The 27,066-nt window shown below is 41.7% G+C and overlaps 1 protein-coding gene across 1 annotated transcript in view; it reads right to left on the bottom strand.

The window, feature by feature from the left end:
* The window catches only part of ITSN1 (intersectin 1), a 159,829-nt gene that overhangs the window by 71,578 nt on the left and 61,185 nt on the right, over positions 1-27,066 (bottom strand). Inside the window, exons 8-16 of the mRNA XM_087818469.1 lie at positions 24,391-24,491; positions 20,183-20,246; positions 17,802-17,939; positions 16,353-16,465; positions 12,513-12,775; positions 9,507-9,656; positions 9,278-9,418; positions 4,768-4,855; positions 4,492-4,631 (exon numbers count right to left, since the gene is read on the bottom strand). Coding sequence (XP_087674595.1) covers positions 4,492-4,631; positions 4,768-4,855; positions 9,278-9,418; positions 9,507-9,656; positions 12,513-12,775; positions 16,353-16,465; positions 17,802-17,939; positions 20,183-20,246; positions 24,391-24,491 — 1,198 coding nt within the window. The remainder of the gene's footprint in view (positions 1-4,491; positions 4,632-4,767; positions 4,856-9,277; positions 9,419-9,506; positions 9,657-12,512; positions 12,776-16,352; positions 16,466-17,801; positions 17,940-20,182; positions 20,247-24,390; positions 24,492-27,066) is intronic.

Here is a 27,066-nt window from a genome sequence, read left to right as displayed (position 1 = left end):
TAAACATCACTTACTTCTCACCCAGGAATATTATGTAGCACACAACATAAGAATTTTTAAAAGGTCTTTTGAGTCTTAAATTATAGTAACTTATCCCAATTAAGTGGTTGTAAAACAAAGTGAAAGTTATTTTTAAAAGCCAATCAGGGGAATTTGTACCTGTGTTGAAAAATCTGAAAAATAACTAAGTATTTCAAAACATATAAATTGTACCAAAATCAAGGTAAATTGATATTCCACTTATCGCAAAATTATAAAACATATTCATTCTCGATACATTAAAAGTAGGAGTATAAAAACATATTGGTTGGTTATTTAAATTCTAAGAAGGGGTATACTAATATTTAAAGACATGTTTAAATATTAGATCTAAATCTGAAGTCAATAGTCAACCAAATAGAAGTCCAATTCCATGGCAGCCGATGTATCCTAAGTGCCACAGAAGAGCCAAAAGGAATGCACTGGGGTGTGTACGCAAGTGTGAAGGGGTCAGGAGACAGGTGGACAGAAAGGGAAACGGGTGAGAAAATCTTGTCCTCTTGGCAACAGGAGAGCTAATTAAGAATCTTTCCTCAAGTCTCTCTTATATCACCAGAAAGAGAAAACTGACTCCATTTCATCCCGAAAATCTGAGTTTTCCCAAAACGTCTTAGCTTTATTTACAAAGCAATACCCCATTATTTTAAATGCATGCCATTCTAAAGGATACAATTGTCAGAGGCTTGGCTAAACAAGAGAATTAAAACATGTTTTTCAAAAGATTGAGTTTTGCCCTGGCCGGGTAGCTCAGTTGGTTGAGCACTGTCACTCGCACCGAAGGGCTGACGGTTTGATTCCCGGTCAAGGCGTGTGCGGGAGGCAACTAATCGATGTTTCTCTCTCTCTCTCCCATACTCTCTCTAAAATCAATAAACATATCCTCAGGTGAGGATTTTTAAAAAAATTAAAAATCAAGTTTTGCTTTTTCCCTTTCTCAAATCACCTTTTATTAAATATTTTTTTAAATCTTAAAAAAAACCCAACCTACACTATAACTAACAAACTCGACCCAGCCAACCAGAGAAGCCTGCTGGGACAGCACAGAATGTAACACGCAACATCTGGTAGCTATTCTGAGTCTTGGGAGTGTTCTGCTTCTTTTTCTACATTCAAGGAATCTATGTCGAGTTTCCACAATCACAGGAACACTGAATGAGAGTTGAGGAATTTTACTTTTGTGCAGAAGAGATCTTTTCAAAACAATCCTACAGGTGAAAGTAAAATTTAATCTTGAACAAAATAAGACAGCAAACCATGAAAGAGCTGAACATCATTCTGCCGCTATGAGAAAGTGATGTGTTATTTGGATTCACGTTGACTTCTCCTGCCATCTCTGCTCCTCCCCTCTCTGGGTCTTTTCCTTTCCTCACTGTTTCCCTTCCCATGCATTCCCCGACTTCTCATTCTGTTCTGCAGTTTTTTCTCCAGCTCTTTTCTCTTTTCCCTGGTTGCTAAACATTGTGCCTTTCTCTGCCTTCACAATGACTAGCTGCCATGAAAGCAAGTGCTTGAACCGAGAGCATAAAAGCCTTAGTCAAGCCGAGATCTCCTTCACCATTCTCATCTCAACAACTCAGTTCCTGGGAGTGGTTTCGAGGACAGATATAATTACAGGCAAAATGTATGTTTCTAATAGCCCCTTGGTCTAATTTAAGCCTGGGTTTCCCAAGTACATTAGGAATGTAATTCTGAATTTGTGAGGGGAAACTAGCAAAGAGCTGGAGATGCTCATCACACTCAGCCTGGGGGGGGGGTTCGCTGCCTGGGAAGGGCATGGAGACCTTTAGGAAGAAGTCTAAGTGGATGGCGCAGCCCAGGAGACCTGCCAGACACTGCACCACCAACTTCCCCATGGCCACTGACTAGGAGAAAGAAATGCTCAGCTAGACACACCATCCCCATCAGGACTGGCCCAGCACAACAACTGACAGGTAACCAACGGGGGCTCCACTTCTCAACATGAAACACACAGCTGCTCTCTGCGTTACGGGTCCTCTTGACCTGGTACCCATTTCAATGAAGCCTTGGAAACTGTACGCTCTACTGTATGTCGCTGCTCTATTAGTCACGATATTAAAACACAGGCATTAGGCTGTCAGTGCTAAGGAAAACTGTTACAGAAACTAGGAACGTTGTCAAGGGCAAGGAGCCAGGTGCTACTGTCCAAACGACCCCACTGGTAATGCTATTTGACGCCTGTTAGTATCATCACTTTATACCTGTAGCTGAGCACTGCATGTTAAAAAAGCCAATGATCAAAATCACTGTCCTTTAGACACAGATTCTCCAAAAGAGAGTCTCAATTTTCCTGCAAAATCAGGTAAAAAAAGAAAGGCACAGATAATCAGTAATTTTAAACTGACGTGTCTAAACATATGAGAATACCACTGACTTCGTAGCATGATAAAATATTTGCTGCATATAAAATACATTTTAAAAGCAGAAAATTAAGGTAAACAACCCTGATCAACTGAACTAAAACTACTTTAAGAAGTATTAATTCATGTTGGTAATAATTACTAATAATCAGTTATTTCTGGTTAAATCACTGGTTGAATATTTCATTTGACCATCAAGAGAGTTAAAATTTAGTTCATAGAAAAGGCAGCATAAATAGCAAGGCTGCCAATCCAGGAGTTTCTAGCACAGGAGCCTCAGTGTTTCAGGGTGCTTTCTCCTTCCTCCACCCTCCCCTTTCCTACAGACCTATAAAATCAAAGTGTACTTCCTACAGTAAGATTCCTATTTCCTTTCTCAAGTAATTCTTGATTTGGGGTGATAAGTTAGAAAAACAAAGACACGTCATCCATAAATCGTCTAGGCATTTGTCAAAAATCATCCATGGAGTACCACTTTCCAACATGTGAGCTTTGTTTCAGGAGCCAAATTTCTTTTTTTTCTTTTTTTAATATATCTTTATTGATTTCACAGAGAGGAAAGGAGAGGGAGAGATAGAAACATCCATGATGAGAGAGTCATGGATAGTCCGCCTCCTGCACACCCCCGACTGGGGATCGAGGCCGCAACCCGGGCATGTGCCCTGACCGGGAATTGAACCCCGATCGCCTGGATCCTAGGTCGATGCTCAACCGCTGAGCCACGCCCGGCCGGGCTCAGGAGCCAAATTTCTAAAAGGAGGAGTCTTCAGATTAACGCAGAAATTTGGACTATTGCCTGCATCCAGGAGATACCCAAATACTTAACAGTTTACATTCCAAGAAACTATTAAAAAGAACTGTTAAGCTTGAAATATTGGCCCACCACGGTGAGAGTTAATGTCATTTTTCTTGGGCTTAGGCGAGAGATGGAGAACCTACAGTGGTGCTTACACACTTACCCACCACACATCCTCAAACACACAGATGGAGAGCACACACAGCACACGTGAGCGCACACACACGCACACACACATTTGGTGTAAGCACAAGAGCAAAGTGAAGAAAATCACTAAGTTGGTTCAAACAAATTTCCCCTAAAGGCACTTTCATGGACATGCACAACCGAGGAACGGTCGCCGCCTCTTACTCTGGGGGAAAAGAATGGCGCAAACCACAGACTCAGACGTATAGAGAACTTGGCCTAGAATCTCAGTCCAAAGGTCAACTAAACATTTCAAATATGCTTCTAATTTTTTCTATTTTTAGTAAAGAAGAACAAGAGTTTTACTTTTTCCTAGTTACAAAAGCTAAATTAGCCAAAGTCAACTATAAAGGATTTTAAGTTAGAAAAGGAAAATGAATATTTGAAAAGTAAAAAATCCAATTTCATATAGAAACATAATTACTAAAAAATTCACCATCTACTTAAATCTAAAGTACATGATCAGTGTTGATGGGAAATGAACTGCTGGCTTTCTGGTTTTATTGTAAGAGTGAACACTCTGATGATGGTAAGTTTGTACAGTTAAACTGAATGCACCAGATCAGAGAGGCTGGATGCCCACCCTTCCAACTCCCTGCAAGCTCTGGCATTTTCTTAATTTTACTGTGTAAATGTGGCAAAACCACACACCATTTCTGGACGGAGACAAAGCAATTATGCCATTAAATAGTAAACTTTTAAAACATGAGGTAACAAAATAAAGATTTGCACTCAAGGACAATCCTGAAGGTAAAAAGTGGCAGAAAAAGTCTTAGTTTTAAAAGAGAAAACAGTCCTTTTTCAGGAGTCTTCAAAGAACATCAAAAGATGACGCCTTCGCAGCCTAGTTTCTGGACTCCCCACCTGACGTCATTGTAAGAGACAAGGGATAGAGATACACAGAAATACGGTTAAAGCACGTCATGTTGGGGCCACTCACTTAGCCGTAATATACAGATGCCAAAATCAGTCTTACATTTTAAAGGAGAAAAATGCAATTTAGAGTCTGTGCCTGGGATTAAATACCATTTAATCATCTGGCTGCTGGAGAAATTAGAGGCAGGACACATGTAGGACACACAGAACCATTACCTTCAGCTGATTATTGAAAATGTCGATCTCCTGGAGTTTCGATCTTGTCTCTTTCTCTACTTCATCCAGTTGGTCTCGGAGCTGCTGACGAGCTAGTTCTTTTGCTTCTAAGGCTCTTTTGAGTGTGAGAAGTGAATCTCCTATTTTAGAGAAACATTGCAAGATAAGAAAAACAAACTGGAAGTGAGAAAAAACGGTTTTTAATATTCTTTCAGGTAAGGAAATTCTTGTTAGTAAAAAGCAAAAGGGCAGGCGACTTTAAAAGTAAACACCTACTGTGCAAACTGTTTTGCTGAACTTGCTTTAACTGGTCATTGAGTATCTGCTTTTCTGGGATAAGTCTTCCGAGCATCTGCTGAGACTCCTGGGAAAGGAGGAGGAAACTACAATGAGTAACGTGGAAAACTTCCGTATCTAGGCTGCACATCCGGACAGACATCTCTGCCCGTTCCTCAGAGGCTCTCCCAGCCTCCTCCGCCGTCCCCTGTGGGGGACTGCATTCAACCACCAGTTAGGGCGGTTCCTGTTTTTTTCCAAGGAGCTCACTGTTTGCCAAGTGCTTTTCACTGAAATAAAATTAAGACAGTCATAGCTCCCTCGATATTCCTTAAATTTTTATTGTCTTACGGCTTATTTATAAGCTTTAAAAAATGTACTTGGCAGGGAAAATAAAGCAATAGTTTCTCAGCTGTGCTGGGATCCACTGTGAGTGCAGTGACCCTATGGTGTGGGCACTGACTCAGTAGTAGTTAATAGGAGCTATTCTAATCTGAACTCTGATACTTGATAGGGCTGAACTAAGGCTCACCACACACACAAATAAAAGTGATTTTTAACAATTGGCATCTTAGCTGCCAGAGGTTTTTCTACACTCAGGACAGGGCCACAATTTAAAAGGTACACAGAAAGTCTTGAAAGAACTATTTTTTCAACTGACATAAGGAAAAAAACAAATCACACGGTATAAGGCTATCTGGAGTTTTTGTGGATAACTTGTCAAGCACTGTATTTGCTTAAGTTCAGCTGAAACTATCCTACACAGTTTCTATGCATTTCAGTAAGATGACAGCCTTTCCAGTGTACAATACATTTAACTTCTAATTTTACCTGAATTTTAAAAAAGATCTCTGTATATTGACTTTTGGTTTGAAAAATAGAAACACCTTAAAATTTTTTCATCAGAGGTTAGGAACCAATCCTTTTTGGAACAACCATCTTTACATACAGACTGGCTTGGGTGTTACAAATCTTTGTGTATCATTTATCTGAATAGTAGTGAGATTTATCAGCTTAACAGGGAGGATTTGGAAGCATCTTCTCATATGAACAGTCCACACACACATACTCAAAATCTGGACAAAACAATATACAACACAGATCACTTTCCCAAAAGCCACCGAGCTTCTCTGATCCTCCCCTAGATTAAGGCAAGGCCTCTTACCCAATGCCAAAGTCTCTCTCCTGAACCAGTACAAACTATTAAGTATCAAGAAGAAGCTTGGCTCAGATCACTCAGATAGTTTTACTTACATAAATGTGACAACCTAAGTTTCCAAAATAAGTCAAACAATATGAAGGGCTACCTGACTCATTTGCACAGTAAGTAGCCACTAATTCCAGTAAGGAAAAGGAACCAAGATCTCATTACCTACCAGGTACCTGGATTTCATCAAACCAGGTGTTATCTTCTACTGCACTACTTTTTCAGGAACCCTGATTTGTGTTTTATTATCAATAAATGAACATGCTAAGTGTCGGTCGTAAATAATAAGTGTGTCTGGTCACAGAGTATTCAGTGCAACAATAAATAAGCACATGGCCTTCAGGCCTACATTTTCCAAGGGAATATTTCATGAAACTTCTCATAGAGTTAATGAAAGATATAGAAAGAGAGCTGGAATATAGAGAAATGTACTGTTTACAAGTGTGTGCATTTTTAAATATTTTCAGACAATGTGTGGCAGTGAACATCTGATACTATTGACGTTATATCATATCCTAATATCTCCAGTTGATCAAGACTTCCAAGTGCACGAAACAATAACCGACAGAACTTAAAGAGAAACAAAAATGTACAAAATGATAGATTTCAACACTCCTCTCTCAGCAGCTGAAGGGAGTCACAAAACCAATAAGGACATAGAAGACACAAACACCATGAACCAACTCGATCTGGCTAACGTTTATGGGACACTCCACCCAACTACAACAGCGTGCACATTCTTTACAAGTGACGTGTAATATTCACCAAGGCAGATTGTATGCTGAGCCATAAAGTAAGTCTCAATGAACTTAAAAGATCAAAAAGGATCATAACATAAACAAAGATATCTGGGAAACATCCAAATATTTGGGAACTGAACAGCAAAATTCTAAATAACTCATAAAGAAAAAATGACAAAGGAAATAAAAAAAGATTTTTAATGGAATGAATATGAAAATACAACATACTGCCCGGCTGGGCGTGGCTCAGCGGTTGAGCGTCGACCTAGGATCCAGGCGATAGGGGTTCGATGCCCGGTCAGGGCACATGCTCGGGTTGTGGGCTTGATTCCTAGTCGGGGGCGGGCAGGAGGCAGCTGATCAATGACTCTCTCATCATTGATGTTTCCATCTTTCTCTCTCCCTCTCCTTTCCTCTCTCTGAAATCAATAAAGATATATTAAAAAATACAACAGATTAAAAATTTGTGTAATATGGCTACAACAATGCTTAGAGGGAAATTCAAGGCTTAAAATGTTTATATTAGAAATGAAGGTCCAAATTCAATAATGTAAGGTTCCACTTCATGAAACTAAAAATAAGCAAATTGAACTCAATATTGATAGGAGGAAATAATAAAAAGCCTCAAAAAATGAAATACAAAACAAACATACCATAGAGAAAAAAATAAAGGGTTTTTAAAAAACAACAACAGTAAAACAACAAACTTGTGGCTAGACTGATGGAGAAAAGGTGGCAGAGGAAGGGAAGAGAGGGGATTAAGAAAAGGGAGAGGAGAAAGTGATGGAGAGGAGAAAGTGATGGAGAGGAAACGAGACAAGACAAACTGTCCAACCAGGGAGGAAAGAAGTGGCATCACTACGGATACTACAGACTTCTAAAGAATGATAAGAGTATTATAAACAACTTTATACAAATAAATTTGATTACTTAGGTGAAATGGGTAAAGTCATTGGAAGGTAGAAATGATAAAAAAATATTCAGTAAGAAACAAAAAATCTGCATTAGCCCTGTATCTATTGAATAAATTTTTCAATTAAAAGTTACCACACAGAAAGCACTTAGCACAGAAGGCTTCACTGGTGAAAGCCAACAAATATTAAAAAAGGAAATACTATTTTAACACAAACATTTTTAGAAAATAGAAAACAGACAATATTGTGCTGAAAGCCTGGGGTGGGGGTAGGGTGGAGGGGGTCAATGGGAGGGGAAAAGGGGACATCTATAAAACTTTCAACAGTAAAGATAAATTTTTAAAAATGTAACCAACATAAAACAGATTTCCACATAAAGACCTGTAAATAAATGATCACTGCAGTTTTATTCATAAGTCTGGAACTGGAAAGAACCTGTCAATCAACAGGTGAAGAGATAAATATGAAAATACTGCTCAGTAATGAATGAGAACAAACTACTGGTTCACTCAATAAAATGGATAATGTCACAATCATCATACTGAGGAAAAGAAGCTGCGATGAAAGTCACGAAGTTCAAAGGTGATGACATGTAGAACAGCTACATGAATCTCATGCTCTTCCAACTCAATAACCAAAACCAGACCAGGTGATATTGTGATATTATGACAACTTGGTGGTCAACTTTGCATAGGTAATAAAATCAGAGTAGAACTCTATTGTGTCCCCAACTATTCTCTATATGTATCTCTCTCACAAACACCCTAAAATACTTATGCTGTACTTTTTCACGTCATTACTGTGATAAAGCCAATGTCCTGTGACGGACTATAGGTCCTACGTGATCTAGCCTTCACCTGCTTCAACCACAGCGGTCTCCTTGCTGTAACTTGTGTCTTAGAGACCAACTACAGCCTCAGGACTTTCTCACTGCTGTTTCCCTGCCTAGGGACGACTGTGCCACACATCCACACAGCTTAGCTGCTCATCTCTTAAGTCTTTGTTCAAATGGAACCCTCACAGAGAGGCCTGTCCTGACCACCTTATTTAAAATCATAGCCCTCCCCATCCCCAAGACTGTCTCTTCCCTGCTCACTCTGCAGAACACTTTTTTCCAGAGTGCACACCTGACTTATTTTGTTAGTGTCTGTCTGCCCTGCAAATAGAAGGTGAGCTCCATGAAGGCAAGGGTATCACCTCTGCTGTCTGCTGGACCCTCAGGGCCTATGAGCACCTGGCCTGGCACACAGCAGTACTCAGCCAATGTGTGTTGAGTTTGTTTACTTGGCAGCCTATTTTCAGGCAAGGACCTTATCTACTTCATCGTGACTTCTCAGAGCCTAGTACATGGTAATTGTACGGTGCTGGCTGAGCTTTTTTTCCCTTTTAATCCTCACCAGAGGGTATTTTTTCCATTGCTTTTCAGAGAGTGGAAGGGGGAGAGAGAGAAAGAAACATCGAAGTGACAGAGACACATTGATTGCCTCTGGCTCACTTGCCAACTGGGGCCAGGGATCAAGCCTGCAACGGAGGTATGTGCCCTTGGCCAGAATTCAAACCAGGGACCCCTCAGTCCAAGAGCTGATGCTCTAACCATGGAGCCAAATTGGCCAGGGCTGGCTGAGCTTTTAAGGGACATACTTTCTCACCTGTAACTGTTGCTGCAGATGGGTGATTTCAGCAATTCTCAGCTCTCTGGATTTGTTTGTACTCTCGATTTCTTGCCTTTGGGTGGTCAGTCGACATCTGAGATCTTGAAGTTTTCCTTCCAGTTGATGTTTTTTATCATTCTTTAACAAAGGAAAAACAGTGAGAATTACTACCTATTAAAGTGTCTGATGTTAATACATTCCCGCAGCACAATCAAACATCACTCACTAGAGCTTCTAACTCGAATTCCAAAGTCTTTTTCTTTGCTTTCAGCACAACTATGTCCTCTTGTTCTTTGTTTCTTTGGTTTAATAGTTCTTGTCTTCGATTTCGTTCCCATTCAAGTTGTCGCTGCCTTTCAAGTTCTCGTTTTGCAGCCTGTGACACACAAACAGACCATTTGTTAATTTTTCAGTTCGTATGCTATACAGTGTCTCTTAATAAATGTTAACAGCTAATAAGTCTTTACTTGGGGGGATGAAATATTATTAAACATTAGAAGAATTCTATTACAAACTAGCAAAACAAAACTTACACAAACACAGCATTCTGTCCAAGGGAAACCAAGAACATTCAGAAAGGCCATTGTGATATTTATGTAAGATAAGACAGGCTTATCTGACCATTGGAATTCAAGCCTTCAAGAATGCTTGATATACTAAATAACATTGTTCCTCCTTATTTACTGACTCATAAAGAGCAAGGAAAATGTCTTAAATCTAATAAAATCAAGCCAAAACTCCTAGAACAGGAAAAACACACAAAAACTTTCTTCTGCCAAATGAGAAGTGACTATAGGTCTACCCCTCTTAATGCCACTTCGCTTTTAGGAAAGGCCTACATTCGTGCCTGTTTTCACTAACTGGAAAAAATGAGATGATTTTCGCTTTTACGAAAAAAAGGCAAAAAATGAAAATAGTGCCCAGCGTTTGTTCTGTGGAGAGCCATTATGGAGGCAGCGCACCTGGAGCAGCGAGCAGTGACCAGCCCCGCCAAGCTCCTTCCCAGGAAGGACACTCGGCATCTCGGCATCCAGCCCAGAGCTGGGAACTGTGTCTGTGAGTACCTGCGCTTTTTCTCCGTTTACTCTGTGTACCATTAGCTAGGTATGTCTGTCCTAAGGTACCAGAAAACCTAAGGGAGCTTGTAAGGGTGTTAGACTTAGTATAAAACTGGACATAAGCATATTTGGTATGATTTGGTAGGTTATTCTGGGGTCTGGGAACACTAAAAAATTCTCCCTATAAATTGACATTGCTTCTACACCATTTATTTAAGCTTACGAGAGGTTTCACAGGAACACTCTACTTTTGGATAGTGGGGTAAACTTGTATTTATCTCAAGTTTTAAAAGTTTGTGGCCTCCATCAACCTAATCATTCCTTTCCTTTTTTCCACAGCAGGTTCTGTAATTTTTCTGGCAATGTCAGCTCTCTTCAAAGCGGGCTCCTAGGCAGGGTACCTGTAAAGCCCCTGATGCTCTTTATTGTAACTGCTTCCCATGTATCTGTAACCCAACTATCTTGTATGGGCCTGGAGGGCAGGTAGAGTACCTGTCCACCACCTTATCTCCCAGGACTATCAATGCCTGGCACATGGTAAACGCCTATTAAATAATACAGAATAAATACTCTAAAACTTCTTTTTTGATTTTTTTTTTACATTGAAGGGAAGGCTATCTATATTTTGGGTGCCCATGCTGGATATTAAAATCCTGTTAGTATCTGTGTGTGTCTGCCTAAATAAAAGGCAGCTTATGCCTATCAGTTTTAGTTTTCTAAAGCAATCATCAGGAGTTGAAACCAAAACATTAATTTTTTTTTTTTAAATCCTCACTTGAGGACATTTTTCCATTGCTTTTTTCAGGGAGGGAGGGAGGAAGGGAGGGAGGGCATGCAACCAAGGTACATGTGCTTGCCTGGAATGGAATCTAGGACCCTTCAGTGTGCAGGCCAACTCTTTTTATTTTTTAAATGTATCTTTATTGATTTCAGAAAGAGGAAAGGAGAGGGAGAGAGAGACACAGAAACATCAATGATGAGAGAGTCATTGACTGAGCCAGCAACCCAGGCATGTGCCCTGACCGGGAATCGAACCCCAATCGCCTGGATCCCAGGTCTACGCTCAATCGCTGAGCCACGCCCGGCCGGGCTGCAGGCCAACTCTCTAACCACTGAGCCAACCTGGCTAGGGCCGAAGTATTAATTTTTTAAAAATTCCCCATCTTTAGCCATGACTGGGTGGGTCAGTTGGCTGGAGCATCGTCCAGTACACCCAAAAGGTTGCAGGTTTGATACCCAGTCAGGGAGCATATGGGAGGCAACCGATCAATGTTTCTCTCTCTCTCCCCACCTTCCTCTCTCTCTAAAAAAAATCAATAAAAACATGTCCTTGGGTAAGGATTTAAAAAGAAAAAAAAGAAGAAAAAAATGTCCCATCTATAAAAACATTTCACTCCCACAGGAGACTCAGGGCATTGCTTCTGTAGCAACACACTAAAGCTGAAAGGGCAGACCCGAGATTGGCTCAGCCCCTAACCAGGTATGGCACCAAATTTAGGAAACCTTCCATAGAATATACCAAAGATTCACTAGACATGTTTTTAAAAGTGAAAAAAAGGGTGCAGAATAATATTAGTATGATACTATTACAGTGGCTAAAACAGTTATACTAAATCCCCAACCTTCCCACACACAAACCTTCATATTTCCATACATGTATACAAATGAAGAGAAAAAAGCCTGGAAAAATACTTAACCGACATCAGTGGTTTGTTATAAGGCTGTCTTATCAAAAACTTGTACACGAATGCTCATAGCAAAATTACTCATAGTAGCCAAAAGGTAGAGAACACAAATACCCATGATGAATGGGTATATTAAAGGTGGTATGCTCATGTAAAGGAGTATCAGTCAGCCGTAAAAAGGAATATAACACTGATTCATGCTAGAACCCGGATGAACCTGAGAACAGTGTGAGAGCCAGACACAAAGGCCACGTGCTGCATGACGCCCTTTACAGGAAACGGCCGGGCAGCAGGAGGCCAGTTAGTGGGGTTACGGCTGAGGAGAAGGGGGCAGGGGAGTAACTGCTTAACGGGTGAGGGATTCCTTCTGGGGGAATGGAAAGGCGCGGGAGGGAGACGGCGACGCGGGTGTCACAGCTTCCGAGTGCCTGGAACTGCTGCACGGGGGAGGAAAGCCGCGAACGCGCTCCGAGGCTCCGGGGCGCCCACCTCGCGCCGCTCGATCTCCTTCCTCCGCTCCTCCTCGCGCTGCCGCTCCAGCTCCCGCTGCTTCTCCAGCTGCCGCTCCAGCTCCAGCTGCCTCTTGCGCTCCTGCTCCTGGCGCTCTCGCTCCTTCCGCTCCTGCTCCGCCCGCTCCAGCTGGGCCAGGCGCTCCTGCTCTTTCCGCTGCTGCTCCAACAGCGCCTGTCTCCGTTTCTCCAGTTCCAGGTTGCCGCGCTCAAAATTCTCACGCTTCTTATCTTCAAATGTCACTTTGAAACAAGAAACACAATTATGAAAAGTCATACTCAACATGCCACTGAGGAAAGAAACACTCAATGGCACATTTGAATTTGTAGTATAAACGCGCACGAGGGCTCCGAGCGTCCCTTCTGCCTGTGCCTTGTTAGTAGGCACTGTTACAACGCCGTCCACCTGGCGTCCTTGCGTACACACTCCCCCCTCCACGATGAATGCACATCACGGTGTTCAAAACACCATTTCCAGAAGAATCTTTCTACAGCAATTCTGCATCATCTATAGCAATCTCCTCTCTGTGGTCGCTCTATCAGTCTCCTCCATGACCTTGACTCAGCAACTGACCCCTATCTCTTCAGTACCATGACGCTCTCTCCCCTTAGCTTACAACACTGATCTGTTCTAACAAGACGATTTTGGAAAGCAGAGGGGGAGGGGAGTATCCTGTGTTTCACACTCAAGAACAGGCTGTGTCCTAATCATTATGCAGATCACATTCAGTCAATTATTTTTCAATTCCACGATTCACTTTCCTTCCTTGGGAACACCAGTTATGAATTTCACGCTATCCCCAAGTCACTCATTCTTTTCTCTAATCCTGGCTAACCCTTTACTTATAGCCATTTTATTTTACTTTTTCTTAGAAAACCCTCATCCTCCATGTCCCTTACTATGTTTTCAGTGGTGTCTACTGTTCAACTTTGTTTGCCTCACATGCTTCTCCCTGGACCGGCCCCAGACGAGGGGAGCTCTCACTGCGCCTGTGCCGCACGCACTCCCATTCATCACAATCTGTTTCAAAAGCTGCCCCGCACACTCTGTCTTGAGACCTGGAGCTGTGAGCATCCTTTCTTGGCATTTTCCCACACTCCTGTCTGGCCTCCACTGCTTTAGAGGACTTTCCTCGCACACTGTGGTTAGGCAATAGATACCAAAGCTAGCAAGCTCGTCTGTTTTCTCGTCCTTGCTCCTTGAGTGATTTCAGAGGAGGCAGCAGCCCTTTCATTCGGTCACCTTAAAACTGAAAGTCCCCTCAGCCTCCGAAATGAATGAAGTACTGACACGTGCTATAATGTGGGCGACTCTCAAAAATATCATACTCAGTGAAAGCCAGACATAAAAGGTCACTCACTGTATCACACTATTGATATGAAATATCCCAAACAGGCAAATCCAAAGAGACAGAAAGTGGACTGGCGGTTGCCAGGGGCTGGGGAGAAGGGAGACTGGGTGTGCATGCGTAGGGGTTTGCTTTGGGTGATGAAAAAGTTTCAGAACTGGGTAGTGCTGCTGGCTGCACAATACTGTGAATGTACTAAATGCCAGTTATGGACTGAACGTGGCCCCACCAAATTCATGTTGAGGCTCTAACCCCCAATGTGATGGTATGTGGAGATGGGGCCTTCATGTTCAGGTTTAAGATAAGGTCATGTGGGTGGGGCCCTCACGATGACATTATTGGCCTTATAAGGAGAGGAAGAGAGAGCTTTCTGGGCACACAAGGAGGAAAGGACACGTGAGGCGTGAGGACACAGCAACAAGGCAGCCATCTACAAGCCAAGAAGACAGCCCTCCCCTGGAACTAAACTGGATGACAACCTGATCTTGGCCTTCCTGGCCCACAGAACTGTGAGAAATAGATTTCTGCTGTATAAGCCACCCACACTAAGAAAATTGGGTATTTTCTTATGCCCAAGCTGACTAGACAGCCACTGAACTTTTAAATGATCCGTTTTATGTTATGTGAATTTTACTTTAAAAAAAAAAAAAACACCCTTAAATTTCCTATAGGTTTTTTAAATTCCAATATCTGGCCTTATTTCTGGTATATAGGAAGCACATAACAAATGGCTATTAAGAGAAAAAATACACAAACAAAAAATTCTGATGATGTCACTGCCTGTTTAAAACTTTAATGAATGTCTACTACCAACAGCTAAAGAAAATTCCAAGTTCTAAGGATTCCTGTCCTTATCTGCCTTTGAGTCTTTACTCCCATTGTCACCACCTGAAATGTTCCTCACCCCACCTGTAATAACCTCATTCCCCTTCAAGTCTGACTGAACTGTGTCCCTTCCAGAGACTGAATTCCTTGGCTTCCCCAGTCTATGACGACTGGCCGTGAGCAAGCTCTGCTGTGCATGCGTGATTCTGTCTTCTGGAGTTTATCACATGCACGCACAGCTTTGATGACTGTCTACACGGCTGTCTTAAACCCTCAATTATATTATAACCTTCTAGACGGCATGGACCACATATTATTAACATTTAGATTCTTCACTGCACTCAACACACTTGACGAAGAACATTTTCACTAAGTGGCTTATCAGTGAACAAACTAGTTTAAAGAGGAAACTGGGAGAACTAGTGTCCTGAGCAGGTCAATTAACCCCCCGAGCACTTTAAATGCAGCAAAACGACACTGACAAAGAAAGTATTTAACACAAAGAGACTCCATAATACATTTCACTTACTTCTTAGTAGCAACTATCATCACATCACTAATAATTCAGAACCACCTCAGAATATCTTTTCTCTTCATTTTTATTTTATTTGCCCTTTGGTGCTTTGAAACTATAGCAGTGACACTGAGATTATTGGAGTTACTCAAGAATGAGTTACTTTGTTGCCTCTTTATAGGAGCTCAGCAATGTCTCCTGCTATGGGGCCCGGCTCTGGAGCTGTGCCTGTGGTTCCTTCATAATTACATGTATCTCAACAGTATGGCCAGTCAGGCCTACAGTGAACAGAGTCATTTGAGGAGCTTCCTGTAATGTTTCAAACTGTTGTGTTGACATTCAGTGCATATGTTTGTCACTGACATACAGGCTTCCATTCCAGCTGGAAAATCTTGCCTTTCATGAAAAGCTGTTTATTTTTTTCATTAATTAATTAATTTATTTAAATTATTGTTATGCTTATAAACATATAAGTTCTTTGATTAATCTCTCCCCACCCATATCTCCCCTCCCCACCTTCCCTCTGAGATCCCTCAGTTTGTTCCATGCTTCTATGTCTCTGGATCCACTTTGTTCATCAGTTTATTTTGTTTATTATATTCCACATATAAGTGAGATCATGTGGTACTTGTCATCACATCACTAATAATTCAGAGCCACCTCAGAATATCTTAATAGTAGGATGGGGCTATCATTGAAAATGAGGATTACCTACGACAGGTTCATGTTACATTTAAAATAGTTTCTTGTTATTAAGGAGTTTCCAATTCTCCCAAACAACATGAGAAAATAACAGTAGTGATCTTACTTCCTACTTCCAGTGGTATTAAATTAATCTCCTTAAAGCTTATTAGCTTGAGTGCTATATAGATAACAATTATAAGCTTTTTCTTTAGTAGTAAATAATCCAATTTCAATGTAAAAGCTAGAAAAAGGGTGCATTCACAGAGTACATAATGTTCTCATTTCTATGCATATATGCAAATCCAAAAGCATATTGAAAGTGTCTCCTTTCTAAGGTCAGTTACAGGAACACAGCAAGAATGTCACTGCCAGGTTTATTTCTGTCTCTCTCTGCCTTAGAGATAAAAATCTCTGATGTGATATAACTCAAATACAAAGACTGCCTTACCAGGTAATTTCTTTTCTAGTTGCTGTTCATCTTCTAAAGCTGGTTCCTCTGGTAACCTCTGATCCACTGAGGTTGAGCTTATGACAGAGACACCACTGCCAGATCGAACTCTTCTGTAATTGTGGAAAAGAAGAAAAAAGAAACAAATTCACGTAAAGCTGTCCAGGTGGAACTGAGTAAATTATGAAAAATAATTTTAAAAGATGATGCCATATATCATGGCATAGTGAGGAAAAAAAGATTTGAATGTCATCACTCAGTAAGCGTGTTCCAATGTTCAGAGCCACCACCAAAATTAGGGCAATTCTCAACACAGTGGCTAGAGCAGGGCAGGACATGGCAAGCGTTCGCTGCTATTACCATCGCCCTTAAGGGAAGGTTCAAGGCCACCAGGGAAGATCAGAGACCAGCTCGCTGAGAGCATCCCTTTTCCTCTATAAAGTCTCTCCATTTCTCTCTCATCATCACAGGGGATGCCTACACTCTACAGCAGGTGGCTGACTTATTAATTTCAGTTTACATGTTAACGGCACTCTTTCAGCTTCTAGCACTGGGGGTCTCACAGACACTGTGGCTGCAGGCAGTTTGCTCAGCTTGCCTGTTCCCCACACATGCCGACAGTGATGGCTCCGGCTCCCTTACTCCTGAGGACACTTTTCTGCTGTCTTTCCTGATGTTCAAGGGATTAGTACAGAAACTCTTACCTTTCTTCCTTTCAATCTATGTGTTGAAAGATCTCGTATTTGTCATTTAAGGTAGCTGTCTGGGAGCAAGTGTGGGTGTGTGCGCAGGGGGAGGATACCGGTCACTTCAGATTTTCCCAGCTGGACTGTGGTCCACTCTGGGCATCCCCACTGAGGCTGTGCTTGGACCAGGAAAACGTTCCAATTACCTTCCTGATTATAATTTCTACGTCGCCAGCAACTCCTTCTCCCTTAAATGGGCAGAATTCACAGGCGGAATCTCCTTGCTTTATTTTCTGTGTACAGGCTGACACAGTCTCACTTGGGCTAAAATTCCTGGTGAGCTTTAATTATACAGACTGGTATGAAACTCACCAATCTTTCAATGTTTTACTGATACAGGCAGACCTTGTTGTACTGTGCTTCGCTTTATTGAACTTCACAGATACTGCGTTTTTTACAAATTGAAAAAGGCAAGACCCTCCACCAGCAAAAAGATGACACCTGCCTCTATTGTGATACCCGCCCCCTCCTGTGATGGTCTGGAACACAACCCGCAACGTGTCTGTGGTCTGCTGTGTGCCCTCGGTACTGAAGGAGAGTGCCCAAGATGAACACAGAACCTAGATAAGATTTGCTTGAACTCATGGATATCTGAGTTACTTGCCCCGAATAAAAATGACTACGAAATACACGGCTCACAAAGCCAGGTCTGAAATCCACACACTCAGCACACAGTCTCTCGTAAGAGCCACATGTTCCTTACCTAAAGGAAGGTGGAATGTATTCTGGAGGCAGGACAGGTGGCAGTGGCTGGCCAGACATCGCTACGTCAATTAGGTGCATGGCCAGGATAAACTCTTCTGCTGTGAGTTTTCCATCTTGATCAATGTCAGAAAGATTCCTAGTCAACAAAAAGTTAACTGTAATCTGGTTTCATGGAAACGCATGTTTCTTACTATTCATGCATGAGTAATCTAAATGTTCTATTTTCTGTGCCTCGGTTTATAAAAATAGTACCTATTTCATACTACTGTTGCAAAGAAAAAATGAGACAATCCATATAGTTGAAATGGCGTTTAGCATCCAACAAATGTTACCTATGGTATAATTAGACTCTTCTCAATTGCTGCAAGCCCATTTAAAATGCATTGTACTTACACTCTGTCAGTATTTAAATACTATGCTCAGCAAAACAGTGGGTCAGATAGCAAATATTCAAGCTACGCAGGACATAGTCTCTGTGGCACTGAATTCTGCCTTTGTATCGGGAAAGCAGCCACAGGTGATATATAAACAAATGGGCAGGGTTGTTTTTACAACAAAACTTCATTTCCAAGAACAGGTGCCAGCTCACAGGGCTTAGCTGGCCAAACCCTGACCTACGCCTACATGGTGGGTCTTTATGGCCTCTAGCCAGAGTTAAAGTGTTGTCTGCTCTTTAATCTCAGGATTCAATCCCCACAGTTCTTCATAACAACTTGCTCCAGTAGCTAAGTAAAGATATTTTTTTCTAGCAAGTCCAAGAATGTGATTTCACTTAAATTCTGGACACTGAGAGAGGATACAGGTCAACAACGCTGTTCACGAGGCCTTCCACAGGACGGCCGGAGGCTAGGCTGGGAAACTGGCTGGGCTTACGCTTTAAATCAAGAAACTCCTCTTACACCTGAAATTTCCTCAGATGGCAGAAACTCTTTTTTGTAAAGGCATAAAATTTCTACCCAGTAACATTCACCCTTATTAGAGTACAGTTCTACAAGTTCTGACAAACACTGTAGGTTATGTAACTACCACGACACACAGCACAGTTTCATCACCACTCCAAGTCCCTGCATCTAGTTGACCCCTTCCCCTGCCCCAGGCCCTGGCTACTGCTGATCTCTTTTGCGCCCCTCTGGCCTGGCCTTTTCCAGGTGCCACACTCCATCTTTAACCAGCACAGAGGCACGAGTGGAAACCCCGCCTGCATGCCTGGCCTCTCCTCCTCTCCACACCCCACCACTAGCCACTCCTAGGGAAACCCAATTAGAAGGCAGTGTGATTCTTATTTGCTTTCCCCCCAAACCTGCTGAAATAATGATCTGATCCTCACTATTTAAAATATCTTTTGCCCTGGCTGGTGTGGCTCAGTTGGTTGGAGTGTCATGCATCAAAAGGTGGCAGGTTCTATTCCTGGTCAGGGTGCATACCTAGGTTTCGGGTTCAATCCCTGGTCGGGGCGTGTACAGGAGGCAGCCGATCAATCTATGTTTCTCTCTCCCCCCCTTCCTCTCTCCAAAATCAATAAAAACATTAAAAAATGTATATCTTTCCATCGTGCAGAAGCAAGGGGAGTGGGTGAGAGGAGAGAACAATACAGGAGAGTTTATAGGTGAAAGCAGACTTAAAAGATGTATCAACCAATTGTTGCAAAATATACTTATTTCAATTAGCCATTAAAAAAATTATGAGGCAACCTAAGGAATGTGAACACCATCTGATTAACTTAAGAATTACTATTAAAAGTTTTAGGTGGATTACTGGTATTATAGTCATGTTGAAAAAAAGTCCATCTCTTTTGGAGATACAAGCTGAAAGGCGAGCAGATGAAGATGATGTAACAGACTTGGCTTTAAATAACCGGGAAAGAGGAGGGGAGAACCAGGACTGGCCAGGAGTTGAGACTTATTTAAGCTAGGTTATGAGTTCTTGAGAATTCATTATATTAATCTCTCTGCTTGTGCATTTTTGAAAATCAAAGTGGGAAAATGGCCCTTGTCAGTCTGGCTCAGTGGTGAGAGTGTTGGCCCTCAGACTGAAGGGTCCCAGGTTCGAGTCCGGCCAAGGGCATATACCTCGGTTGCAGCTCGATCCCCGGCCCCGGTCATGGCACATGTGAGAGGCAACCAATCGATGGGTCTCTCTCCCCCTCTCTCTCCCTTCCTTCCATTCTCTCAGAAAAGCAATGGTAAAGATATCCTTGGGTGAGGATTTAAAAGAAAAAGGGAAAATGTAAGACAGGAAATCATTACAAGTCATTGAAAAATTAAGCATATTCCACATTGCTCCCTATAAATAATGGTATTAATGTAATCTGATGAAGCCATACCGATTTAAGAAATAAAGTTTCCACTTTATACAAACCAGGGAACTTTCATTCCTCACCATATGGAAGCCAGCTGCGCCTGGGGTAAACTTGATTGCATGAGAATAGTTCTTGCTTGGGGACCTAAGCAGAAGCAGGGAGAGGGTAAAGATGAGTCAGCAAATGGGCGCTGTCAGGAAGAGCGGCGCTCCAACAGACCTGCTGTGCAACCTCAGGCACTCGCAGGGCTCACACAACGGGTGCTCCTACTCAAGGGCTTTTAAAAAGGAAATTAAACCCCATGGGAAAAGGAAGAAGCACGCAGGACAGCAACTGCACACAATACATGTTGGCTAAACAGAGGATGAGTGAGGAAGGAAGAGGTAAGTTTCGAACTAGAACCTACCCTTTGGTGCAGATTACCCTCTCTACTAGAATTAGGCTTTTCTTTACAAAGCTGAAAGGTAGTCTGTCTAAATTCAGCCTTCCACCAACACCTGCTGCCTCCACCATGGCTACTCTCAGACTGATTCAGGAGTTTCAGAGAATTTTAGAGGAGGAAAGGAACTAAGCGAGACCTCTTCTCACCATTTCAGTATATAGACTTCACAACAAAGGAGTGACTTGCTCCAGGTTGCACAAATAACTAATATCACAGCTACGAAAAAGAATTCCTAAAATTTCAACTCTGCTCTCAAAATCAGCTCTCACTTCTTAAAAACTTGTAAATATCTTCACTTCTGGAATTAAACTAGCCTTCGGAATCAAAGGCTACAACAGGAGCTCTGAGTGTTTCATTAAATCATCATGGGAGGAACTGACTGACTCGTGAGGTGCATGGTCCCAGGATCACTGATGGACCATGGAATGGAAAGCTGCAGTAACCGTGTTGGGAACGTTCCTATGTACATACTTTTCTTTTAGCTCCTTCACTTTTCATAGAGCTCATGATAAAACACAAAAGTGGACATCTCCCACATCAAGCAGTAGTGGTGAGGGATCTCTGAACACCACCGCCAGGTTCCAGCACAGGAAGCTCCAGGAAACGTCAGAAAAAGCACTGGTGAACTGTGAACCCGAGGCTGGGGGCTCTGGTCCTGTTCAGTCCAGAATTCGCTGGGTGACTCGGGGCAGGCAGTCTCCTCACTTGTTGGGCCCTAGTTTTCTCATTTCCAGATTTCCAAGTCTGTGATCCATCATATAAGAACCATAACATGGAGGTTAGCACAGTGCTAGCACATAAAAAGTGCTCAACAAATGGTAGTCAATATGGTTGACAATATTTTAACTTTTATTTACATATAAAAAGCACACATGAATACATACCTATATAGTTTTACATGTGCACATGTATGTAGCTTAATTAATTTTCATACTGGAAATGGTCAAGTAAGCAGCATAATGAAGCAGCACCCAAAAGTCCCTCTTGAGTGCCTTTCAACTGTGCCCCCCTCCAAGAGTAGCCTATTTCTAACGGCGTAGTGTGTCGATGCTGTGTCTGGCTCAGTTTGCTCAACGTATTTATCATACACTGTTGTAGAACACAGTCCTAACTGCGATGTAGTATACCACAGTCTGGAGCAATAGTGAATAATGAACATTCTAAGTTTTGGTGAACACATGTATTCACTCCTGGTGTGTGTGTACTGAGAACATCTGAGAATAATAAACAATCTTTATTGAATTAATGTGAAAGTTCTTAAAGGTTCTGTGATGTGTTGGAATCAAAGTTCACTGATCATTTTATTTAGTCTCTAACATTGTATTTAGAATTGGCAGCATTAAAGTTGAATTAGCAAAACTTCAGTGAATGCCTTAATTTATACTTGTAGTAATTCTCCCCACTTCAGAACTATTTAAAAAAAAGTTAAAATTTCACCAACTCCCAATAAAAAGTGTAACAACAAATGAAAAGAACTAGCTCTGGACCTGGATATCATAAGACAGGATTCCAGTCCTGACTGTTCCCACCCCCTAATGTGACACAAAACTACTTTCACTCTCTAAGAGAAAGCCCCTTCATCTCTGACACGAAGGAAATGATCTAGAACAGGGATTGGTGAACCATGGCCTGCAGGCTATACCCAGCCCACCACCTGTTTTTGTCAATAAAGTTTTATTGAAACAAAGCCATGTCCATTACAATGGGCACCTGCCACAGGCCACAGCACAGGGCAGCTAGCTTGCAGGGTACGTGCGAGTCTCTGAAGCATGGGAGAATGCGACTGAGTGGAAGTGACAGCATGAGGATGACCCAGACTGTCCACTAACTGATATTAACACTTGTACTGCACTCCTAAACTACACTGGTATTCAGGACACCAGGACATCACATTTCCAAGGTCGAGAACTGTTGCATTAGATAAAGAAATTACAATTATGTGCAAGCTGTAAAAATGCTTTAAGTTTTAAGTTCCTTTCAAACCAGAAACTACAAAAAAAAAAAAAAAAAATGAAGGAAGAAGAAGAAGAGATTAAGAATATTAAATTATATATTTTACTTGGGCCTCTTTATTTTCTGAGGGCTTTTCTCAACTATTCCTCTCATCCTGAAGCTGAATGGGTAACTGCTTTGGGGGTTCAGGACTCATACAATCATTTCAGGGTTGTGACAATGGTCTTTGTATCTCACCCACCTCATCAAGCCAGCGCTGCTTCCATCAACAGTCTTATTTAGCCTAAAACATGCTCATATATTATTTCTCAAAGGGAAAACAAACTAAATTTTGCTTATTCCTATTTTAAATTTACTGTAATAAATTATTCTATTTGGGATGACTATACAAAGATCTAATTTGAAAATAAAATTCCCACCTTAAATTCTTGCTAGGACAAGTGTAGTAAGTATGCAGATAAAGGTCAGCAGAAGCTGCTCTTCCCAGTGTATTTCACATTTTACTTCCTGACTCAGACAGTAAACGCTCTACATACTCAAGAGCCTGGGTCATTATCTTTGGGTTGAAGATGCTGCGTTTCAGTGATAAAACACACACCCTGCCAAGGCAGAGTTTCTACCAATGTTACATCTGAATACTATTTTAATCAGCTCATGGCAAATACAACAGTGCTTTGAAAAATGTCCTCAGATTTCCTGGCAAGGTAGTTCTGGGTGTGTATGGGGCACTAGTATCAAACAAGCCACGTAAGACAGTACTGACAACTACACTACTGAACAGTCCTTCAGTGCCTGGGTGAGCTGGGCTGGTTTTCCGTGGTGTATAGAAACAACATACAGAGAGTGGCACACAGAGAACTTGGGGAGACTTGTAATTCGCCCCTTCAGTTACAAATATATGCTTATTTGAGATGACTGCTGAGATCTTTTATGGGGATGGTGGGGGGAAGCAGGGGTCTAAGATTAGATCAGAACCCTTCAAAAGTCTTGCCCAATTCCCCAATCATGACATTTTTAAACAAAGATAAATTCTTCTTTTAGAAGTAAAAACTGCAATTGTAAGTGATAAGAAAAAAAAAGATAGTGAGAATCTGAAACGATGGGTTTTGAGTTACGTACCAGTGCTTCTCCATCCCCAGGAAATGGGCCCTCCTGCCCTCCCTTTTGGATTTGTTAATGTGCAGTTACATTGCTCCCTTCTGCACTGAATGTTCCTATCAGAGTCTCTACTGTCTTTTGTTAAAATTGTCCTTTTCTTCATAACTCGCTGATCAATTTTAAGTGTTTAATCCCTCATTAGAAAGGTTTTAGACAGTATCCTAAAGCCCGCTCTACCCCTCTGATGCAGGTGACAGAATCTTCTTTGAAAAAAATCCACTGAGATCACATAACTGAACTCTGGCCTCGAACACATGAAGAAATCAGACCCAAATAGGTAAAGGGGCTTCCACCTTGATAGTGGCAGAGCAAGGTTCCAAACTCCCCAGGCAGCTACCTTTCCCCTCCATGCTGCCTTAAACACTGTCTGTGTGTGGGCAGGTTCAAGTTCACCTACAAGGCTGGGCTTCAGAGCCTGAACCAGCTTGTCCACAGCAGTGTTTCTTTGCTAGTGCTCTGATCTGCATATTAGAGCCACTCAGCGTGCAGGAGGGTCCGCGGTCTCTGTTCCATTTATCAAGAAGCAATGGGGGAAAAGTTTGAGGCACTAAAGAGTACAGTAGCTATGGCTTTATCAGTGGGTGAGAACTCAGGATATGAACCGCAATGAAAACCTTGTTCAAAAAGAGCAGACAGAGAAAGGGTTTGGAAACTATCTTTGGCCCAACATCTAGAAACAATCTACATTTAGAACAAACATCCCATTTGGCTACGTTAATTTTTCTCTGTAAATACCTGTTAAGTGTCCACTCATGGTTTTGTCATGACTATTGAACAGCTGTCTGTACTTCAGCCGAGAGGACTGGGGAACAGCCCATTCTGCCAACGGAGGGGCGCTGGGGAAAGAGGAAGGAGAGGGAAGGGATGAGCAGCAAGGAACAGCCCCCTGAGGTTCTCTTGTCACCGAGAGCCCTAGAAAACCAGCTTTAACCTTGCCTTCACTTCTGAACCACAATTTCTGAATGATCTGTAATGAATGTGTCCACCTTTTTTAAGGTTATAAATACCTCTTTCAAAAGAGATACAAAGCAAGCATATGATCTTTCCAGAATCAATGGCAAGCACAACACAACTTATGTACACAACCTAATAATTTAAAGGGTCTAATCCCTCATTAGAAAGGTTCTGGACAGTATCCTAAAGCCCGCTCTACCCCTCTGATGCAGTTGACAGAATCTCCTTTGAAAAAATCCACTGAGATCATATCCACGAAAGTGTGGGAAATCTCTTTGGAACTCGGATCCAATAATATCCAGGCTCTTCTCAACTTCTAGAACACCTCTCCTTTGGTTTAAAAAGAAAAACTGATAGCAGACAAATTCCTTTACAGGTATTAATTCTTCAAAACGTTTAACCTTCTACACACCAAAATACAGGATGTATTTCTTAATAAAAGGAAATCATTCCATCCTGGGAAGTTTCAATTCCCACAAATGGAGACTTTCCCAGAAAGGAGAGGACACTCGCAGGCCCTGGTACACCAGCGGCAGGACACAGGGAGCCAGCTTTCTGGCTGCAGCGGTGTGCAGCCCTGCCGAGGAAGCCTGGCCAGCACGCAGCCCAGGTCCAGACATGGAGCAGTTCCCACGCAAGCATCACACTGGCACCTGTGGCTGGTTAAAAGCCCAGTAGCTTAAACACAATGATAGTAAAAGCGGCATTCCATTTCCAGGACATACCACACATAATGCCCCATTTGCCATTTCCTTTCATGTCAACAAAAATATCTACTTCTCACATGTAAAAACAAACTTGTAATCAGGAGTTGAATCATTTATCTGCACACCTACACTTATTATACGTGCTCCATAAGCCCAGGAAATGGCTCCCAATCACATGAAAAGCATCTTCACAAGTTTACCTTTTCAATTTTCATAAACATTTTAATAAAAAACACTTACCGACATCTATTCTGCTGTGTGTACTTCTGTAATAACACCCTCATTTTAAACTAATATTTTGCTGATTCCAACTCCTGCCTACTTGTCAGAAGTTAATTATCTTTTGCCTGCACCCGGGGTAGAGGGTGTCACACACAGAAGTGGTCCCAGATTATACTTATCAAGGTATAGTTTTCTGCCAACTTCCTAAGAACTTAAATGGACTAAAAATTCATCAACAGGTATCCAAAAAGTTAGATGCCACATTATAAGAATTTGCCAGAAATTTAAATTATTGAAAAGATGACTACCTAAAAAGCACAGTTGTCTTAATAGCATTAATGTTTGCTAATACTGATTATTCATTCTCTTGTCGTAAGTCAACTTTAAGACAGATTTAAAATCCCTTGTGGAGAGTCAGAGAAAACGCAACCCTTCAGCATGGCACTGGAGAAAAAATAAGAAATTTGGAGTTTAGTGTTAGATGACTTGAGTTTGGATCTCAGCTCTGCCATTAGTAGTAAGCTGAAAGCTATGGGTGAAGATCACAGCCTCTTCCAGTTTATTTCCTAAGTCACAATTCTCAGACAATACTTACTACCCAGGAGGGTGTGGGGGTTGAGTGGGACTAATAAGGTGTCTGGTAAGTAGATGCTCAACAAAGGTTCCTGAATCTTAGGCACAGAACCTTAACTAAGTGCAACACAAACATCTGTGTACCACATTATCTGTGTACCACAGCAAACTTCCATGGTTAAGGACACATGCCTTAAAATCAGAAAGAGCTCAGTTCAACTCGGAGCTCTCTCACTTAAGAGTTATATCATTTTGCCTGGCCAGGTGTGGCTCAGCAGTTGAGCATCGACCTAGGATCCAGGTGATCACAGTTCGATTCCCAGTCAGGGGACATGCCTGAGTTGTGGGCTCCCTCCCCAGTCGGGGGCATGCAGGAGGCAGCCCATCAACGACTTTCTCATCATTGATGTTTCTATCTCTTTCTCCCCCTCTCCCTTCCTCTCTCTGAAATCACTAAAGGTATTTAAAAAAAAAAAAAAGAGTGATGTTATCTTGAGCAAGTCAACGTCTCTGAACCTCTTCTTTGTCTGTAGCACGGAGACGACAAGAGGCACTTTACGGGGAAGGAGGTGAGCATTAAGTGAGTAAATGTACATAAAGCATTTGGCACAGTGCTGTTTACAGATTTTCTTTAAATCATTTTTTAAAAGGTGATGCATTTTTTAATTATATCCAGCACCTTCTCTTTACAGTGGAAACATGACTTGATTCACTTGGGAAAGGTTTCTAGAGGACTGAAACAAGGGAAGATGGAATCGTTTTCATTTACATTCACTTTTCATTCCATAAGTTTTGAAGTGGCTTACAAAGAGAGCTTAATTTTTCATCTTAGTGCAGCTGAATGCAAGGGAAAATGTAAGGGTAAAAGAAAGTAAAAATATGAAAGGTTATATGAAACCAAGATTGGCAAAAATAAGCAAAAAATCCTGTAAGCTTTGCCAAAACTGAGCGCATA

Source organism: Miniopterus natalensis, chromosome 6 (assembly GCF_054644295.1).
Source record: "Miniopterus natalensis isolate mMinNat1 chromosome 6, mMinNat1.hap1, whole genome shotgun sequence".
NCBI classification, from domain to species: Eukaryota; Metazoa; Chordata; class Mammalia; order Chiroptera; family Miniopteridae; genus Miniopterus; species Miniopterus natalensis.
The sequence above is the reverse complement of the archived record's forward strand: the minus strand, read 5'-3'. Positions and strand labels throughout refer to the sequence as shown.